The 6,829-nt window shown below is 41.3% G+C and overlaps 1 protein-coding gene across 1 annotated transcript; it reads right to left on the bottom strand.

Annotated features, from left to right (window-relative positions):
- On the bottom strand, positions 1-6,779 carry LOC104524511 (CCR4-NOT transcription complex subunit 1-like; the record flags this gene model as incomplete). The annotated part of the gene is made up of 11 exons (XM_010167420.1): positions 1-159; positions 297-431; positions 537-669; positions 1,073-1,253; positions 2,356-2,505; positions 3,893-4,066; positions 4,300-4,401; positions 4,863-4,980; positions 5,258-5,421; positions 6,035-6,297; positions 6,761-6,779. Coding segments are annotated over 11 exons (1,518 nt in total), but the record flags the coding sequence as incomplete, so codon positions are not given.
- Between the last annotated feature and the right edge of the window lie 50 nt (positions 6,780-6,829).

Below are 6,829 nucleotides of genomic sequence, written 5' to 3'. Positions count from 1 at the left end.
GGAGCCTTACAGAGTCTTCTGTCAGTTGATGGGACGGGGACCTCCAGGCTGGCACACTGACAGCGCAAGGTGCAGCTCATCTAACTGGCACCAGTCCCTTCCATTACTTGCTGGGCCTGCTTCTGCCCCATGCAGCACTGTGCAACTGACTGGAACAACCTGGATGCAGAAGCAAAGTGGCATTAGGTGCATTTATGGCAGCAAATGGTGCTTCCACTATGAAGCACCAACACTTCAAGGTGCATCTCATCATCAGACAGATTGGGTTTGTGGTTTTATGGATAAGTTATACTCACTTCTCAATTTCTGGAGCGCAGTGAACAAATTCATGATTCCAGAACTTAAACGCTGGATTTTTAATCAGCTCAATGAAAGTAATAAGGAGACCCCAGGGATGAGGCCTATTTACAATCAGTCGTTCCAAGAGAACTCTGAAATCCCAAAGGAAAAAAACAGTTAGAGCGCAAAGATCTCAAATACACATGGACGGACAGCGAAAAGCTGAATTCTGGCAAGTTCAATGCTTTCCCTCTCACCTAGTGATCTGCTCCTGGATGGCCTCGGTGTTGGCCTCTGCAAACAGGTACAGCATGGTGCAACTGAAGTAGTGGGTGTGACTGTTGGGATATCGCAGCTGATTGGCAATGGCATTCAAGAAAAGGTACCGGCCTGCAGAAGAGGAACAGAGAGCACATACTATTTCCCTTGCACACACACACAAAAGGAATAAAGCAGCAGCTAGTATTGCTTAAGGTTTGTGAGCCTGCTTTAATGAAGGTACAAGAAAAACCACTGAAGATATGAAAAAGCCTCATCAACCTGAGCTGATGGGGCAGTAAGAATTCAATTCCTCTATGTTAAACTTATTTCTCATTCCTTTGAATACCTTGAACATTTTGTTTCAATATTGCTCCTGTATTCAGAGTTTAATATTCTAATGTAGCATCATTTACCATGAATTTACTAGCAGTATAATTTACTATACATTAAATAATCTGTATTTCTCAGGGCTCAAACAGACCATCCGCTGTTAAACTCAACATCACATGAACTAGAAGCATTTCCAGCTTACCTTCAGTGTCCAGGTCTACTGCCAAATTCTGGAAGATGTCCATGTGAGCCGAGTGGGTAATGGTGCTCATGGAGGGCGTGCTGCCTTTGTTGTGAATGTGCGCAATAGCTTGAGTACCCACGTAGAGCACCAGTGCATTAATCAGCTGGATGTTGTAGCGGTTGCCAGGTTCATTTGATACCTAATAGCAAAGATAGGAAAAGCATTAACATCCTATATTCCGCCAGCAATCAAAGGTACAGCATGTCCAACAACAGCATCCACGTATCTTCTTGATTATATACAGAAGACAGCAAACTCAGACATCCACAAATTCAATTTAGCATTTACCCTTTTGTAAGACAGCGATTATATATATAAAAATATATTCAAAAACATCAGTGGCATCAGTTGACAGACCCAACAGACAATTTTAGTACTCCCTACCTAAAATAAAAAAAAATAATAATAATCAGGTAAAGGCAACGTGAATTCACCAGCAGTACCAGAGGCTGGCTGAAACGCACCCCACCTGTGGGAATGCTTCAGTCTGGGCAATTTTCTGAAAAAGTCCAACTTCAGTCCTGAGGTCTACTGCAAGCCAAGCCATGTGATGTATTACATGTTGCTGGCTAACAGTTATGAACTGGGCTTCAGCTAATTTGCTCCTTTTTTTTTTTTTTTTTTTTTTAAACCCCTAAAGCATGCAGATACATACATTTCTACAACAAATCCATCTGGAGTCAGAATTTAATCAGATTCTGAAAAAAACACAATTAAGTTCAATAAAACCTGTTGAATCTCAGACAATGCCCGGACAAACGGTGCTGGAGTCCTGTGGTGAAAGCCACAGGACTCTTCATCACCTCATGGTCAAGGAAACAAAAAAGCAAGCTTGATGCAATCAGCCCTGACTACATTCTTCACTAAAGATTTGCAAGGTTGTGCACTGGAGACATGCAGAAGAGTCAAAGTTTTAGATAACCTTACATTTTCATTTACATGTGCATTTATTTGGCAGCTCAGGTAGATAAAACTATCTGCTTTTTAAATTAGATCATTTTAGGGTTGTTAAAGTCAACATTCCTCTTTCCTTAAATTCCACTTGGCTGAAAATACTTAACAGACTTAAAACATCCTGCTAGGGAGTGGCAGAGGAAATATTCAGAGAAATGTGCATTTTCAGAGGCTTTTCTACTGCCTGGAACAGATGCTTGCTACACACCAACAGAATTCCTGCAAGAAAGGAAGATCACTTGTCCCACACTATTTAAATTCAGCATCCTCAGAAAACAGTCACTCACTTGTAGGTTGCTGCGCAAGTCAGACAAAAAAGTGACAGGAGAACGGGTTTTGAGATAGGAATCCAAGTCTTTCTTGAACTGAGGAGGCATCACTCCAGTGAAATTGGTGAGTATTCGTGGAGCAATATTAATCTCACTTAACATGTCCACCTGTTGAGAGTAAACCCCGTCAGTGAAACCATAAGCAATCTCTAAAGGAACAAACTGCAAAAGCAGATCTGTAAGTGTTATTACATCAACTACTGCTGTTGATCACTTTTTCCTACCAGCAATGAAAAGGAAACATTAGACTTCTGCAGATTTCAGAAGAAACTTGGTCTCTAATGTGCAATCTTATTAGATGACCATCTCGAAGAACTGATAGTAGAGGATAAAAGAATTCAAGGGTGAAGGACGTAGAGGAATTCTGTCACTGCCTTTGAAGTCTCTCCATCTACCCTCAAGACAGTTCGGTAGTTTAAAAAGATACAAACATCCACTTAAGTCAAGAACAGCCTTCTTCAGTCTCAAGAACTGCTAACTAAATGAGTGTGGCAGCTTCACTCCCATCACCCTGTGTAGCTTAGGCAATGAAGAATAACAGGACAATGCTTTAGCAGTGTGAGAAAGTTTGCTTCTAACTGTTCCAGGATTAGAAGACTGGCATATGCCCAAAGATTTAATTAGATAACATTAACACTTCTCGAAGTCTCTCCCCATTATGCAAGAGGCTTGCTTCAGAATGGTGCTTTATGTAATTATTTTCAAGATAAGACAGTGTCTGTGTTGCTCATCAAAAAGTATTTACAATTACATGGCGCTCAGACACCAGCTCTTCAACAGTGAGTGAACAAAACTCCAGTCCCCACACATCCTGCAGAGCACAAACTATATTGTCCAGCATAAGCTGCACAAAACTGAGCCAAGAACTCTTGGCTGGACTTTCAATCAGGTTTGCTTTGGCAAAGCCACAAAGGCTGCTTAAGCAGCCTGTTTTCCAGTGACAAAAGAGACAGTAAAATGATAAAGATGTCCTCGCTTCAACACCATGTGTCAGACCCATCTAGAAATGCCATCAAGTCAGTCTCCCTTTGGAAGGAGAAAAGCCCTCTGGCTTTCCATGCAAAAGCTAGGTTCTTGATGCAGATCTCCTGTAACACAAGTCTCAGCAGCCTGTCCTTTCAGGATGAACCTGCACAGACCTAGCAAACGAGCTAAGTATCTACAGTTGCCAATGAAGCCACACAGACTGAGGCAAGCTTTACACTTCTAACGGCAACAAGTTCTATACAGGACAAGGATTATGTCCTGCTCTGTATGGAAACAGTCAAACATCGAGCATTACGAACATAATTGAAACCCACCTGCTTTAAAAAAATGCTGTTCTGCAAGCTGCTATGTCACTAATTACCTGTTAACTCCTGAATGGCTGCATTAATTCAAGTATCAGTTAAACTGCTCCCAAAAATTCCACACAGTCTCCACCAAAAAACTAAATAGAGATTATCTGTAGCACGAAATAAGCTGTTCCCATTATCAAACTCAAAGTCAGTCCTACCTTTAGATTGGGGGTGAAAGGGTCTGGAAGCCTCATGTTCCGTGGGAAGGCACTCAGGATCAGATTCCTTAGCTGAATACAGTTAGGTGGGATCACATCACAGAAGCCGTAGTGGTAGTCACAAAGAAATTCTGGGAAATCATGCAACAAGACCAGCAACACACGCAGAGTGCCCTGTGAAATAAAATATAAGAGAACTGTTGAAACTGCCCAAGAGCTTGCAGAGCCATCCTTCTATGTCATGTGGTTAACGTTAACAGCAAGAAATTCATCTGGGAAGGCAGCCTGTTTCTGTCCCACACCAGATTTGCATTTAACTCTAAGATAGAAATTATAAAAGAACAGTTAAGTCTCTATTTTTAGACAACTTTGGTTGGAAGTAGCATGTATTAGCTGACTTTTTTTACCTTGTAAAGAATTTGCATAGGTTTTGTGAGTTCCACATTTCTAAGGAAAGGAGCCAAGTACTTGAAAAGATCGATCAGTAACTGGGCATACATAGGCCAACCCTGTCAAGAAAAAAAACAGCAGGTGGAAAACATGCAATGAAGAGTAGTTATCTTAATTTCAAAACCATAATTAGATTGGTCTTCATATAAACCTGCACTGAAGTTCTGTCCGACTGCTAGCTCTAGCAGGAGCTCATTTCAAGGGCTTTAGCTGCACATCATGTGCTATGAGTGGTCCAAAACACTCAACATGCCATACGGAGCTGATAACATTTGATCTAGACAACAACTCTTCCAGACTATGACAAAGGCATGTTTGTTAAATTAATTTCACCTTATATTCCACAGTCAATTGACACAAAAACTCTCCCCTTCATGCAGTTAGGTTACTGTGAATATGGAAGACAACAAAAACAGAACAGCCATGCTACTAGTGCACTTCAAGAGATGTGAAACAGCACCACACCAGATAAGCATCTGTGTGAGCTTTTCAATTCAGAAGAGAGAAACTGCAGTCACACCTTCTGCTGTGGTGTATGTGCCAGCATTCTTGCAATAAATATCCGATGGGAGATCAGTTCCAGCCAGGCATAAACAAAACCTGGAGCTTTTGTAGGCCTCAGGATGTGAAATGTGTTACTGAAAGAAAAGTTAGAGCAAGTTAGAAGTGCACAGCAATAAGATTGCTTTTCATAACATTGAGGGAAAACATACAGAGCCCTAAAAGCGAGGCATTTCAGCATCTTGGGTTTTACCAGTCATCTTCCTTCAAACTAGCAAGTGGACAGTTTACAGGAGAACCAGTTATTCCAAATGTGATTAAGTCACCACAAAGGAACAGTCAGACAGCCTTCAGGTGAAAAATCTTGATCCTACCAGGAAAAGATGAACATGGCAGTCAGTCTCAAATACGTACCAGAAAGCTGTGAGCGTCTGGAAGTTGATGGTCTCCAGCACATGCTCAGGAGCATTTAATTCCAACAGCAACATGATGAAAATGCGATGGTAAGGAAGCTGCTGAAACTCACTCTGCCGAACATCATGATCTTGCAGAAGAACTCCCACCACAATACCAAGAACCTGAAGAGATCAAGACATTTCAGTGGTGACAGCAAGAATTAGTTTGCAAGTCAGCTTATAGATAATGCTTTAACCATCAGCTAAAAAAAATAAATAAAATCAGCAGATTCTAACAAGAACCAAAAATTCTAGGTATTGAAAGCATTACATAAATTAATATTATTATCTGTATCAACTCCCAACCACTACACTTTGCTCTCCCCGTGCTGTGGATCACAGTCACGATGACTGACTGGGCAGTGTTGGAAGGTCTTAACTACCTAAGACCGTAAAGCTAAGTAGGGTAAGGCAAGGCCCTCACAAAACCAAGGCAGACACCCAGGAATCATCAATCTTAAACCAAACTTTCTAATGCTTCAGAACAGCAGCAGTTGACTTTTTCATTTCAAGGCACAAAGGTGAGTCTCAGGATTGTTTGATATGAAATCTTTGTGAATGAAAAAGCCGCTTGGCATCCTGATGTGCCACTCAACAGTTTATTGACCAACCTTTTAAAGTCCTCGTCTGGTAGTTTAGCAGCAGTCCGCATTAAGGTCTACATTTCACATTTATCAGCAAAAGTACACTTGATTATGCATTTTTTAATGCAATGAGTACAAAAATGGTTCCCAACCTTATTCAGGAGGTTGATCTTTGTAACTGTGTTGGTTGCCTCCCCAGAGTGTTTCACTAGCAGTGCAATAAGTCGCACAAAGGCATCCAGATTGTGGTAGCACTTGGCTCGAATCATAGTGGGGTTGGCAGCAGGATTATGCTGTTGCTCAGCCTGAGCACGATAGCTGATTTCAACACACATTTCGGTGCAAAGACGGAAAAAGCGGGTGATCAGGTCATCTGTTTTCAGAATTCCTTGCTGGTGCATCTGTCCAGGAAAGGAAAACATTTCAGAGCCATAACCATAGAAAAATTCATTTTACAACTTATTTCAAACACACACTTTACAAAGCACTTGCCTGGCACAATTAATTTTTACCACACTCTCAAGAGAGATGGGTAGCAAACTATCTCTGCTACTTTTCCCTCAGATGAAATATTTTCAAGGCAACTTGAGGGTGGTATCATTTTTAGAAAAGATATTCACTCTCAAATAGAATCTTTTTGATCTCAATTCTTTTCAACCATCAGCACAGCTGAAGAGACTGTTTCAGTTCTGCCACTGGCACTCAACCTGGCATGATTTTTTTTTAGCGGTGCAGCCTGTCAAGCCTTTAGGAGCCCACACAGGGTGCACAAGCTCTGGGAAGTGCAGACTTCAGTGACTAGCTCAGGAATCATCACTGCTTTGTAACCACATTCTGCAGAAGCAAATTGCATTTGGAATTTACAGGGACATGACATGCAGAGAAAGACTGGGTAGGCTTTTTTGGTTGTTCTGCACTTTTTTTTAAAAAACCCCCACATTTTTTAT

Source organism: Antrostomus carolinensis, unplaced genomic scaffold (genome assembly GCF_000700745.2).
Source record: "Antrostomus carolinensis isolate BGI_N321 unplaced genomic scaffold, ASM70074v2 scaffold47584, whole genome shotgun sequence".
Lineage (NCBI taxonomy): Eukaryota > Metazoa > Chordata > Aves > Caprimulgiformes > Caprimulgidae > Antrostomus > Antrostomus carolinensis.
The sequence above is the reverse complement of the archived record's forward strand: the minus strand, read 5'-3'. Positions and strand labels throughout refer to the sequence as shown.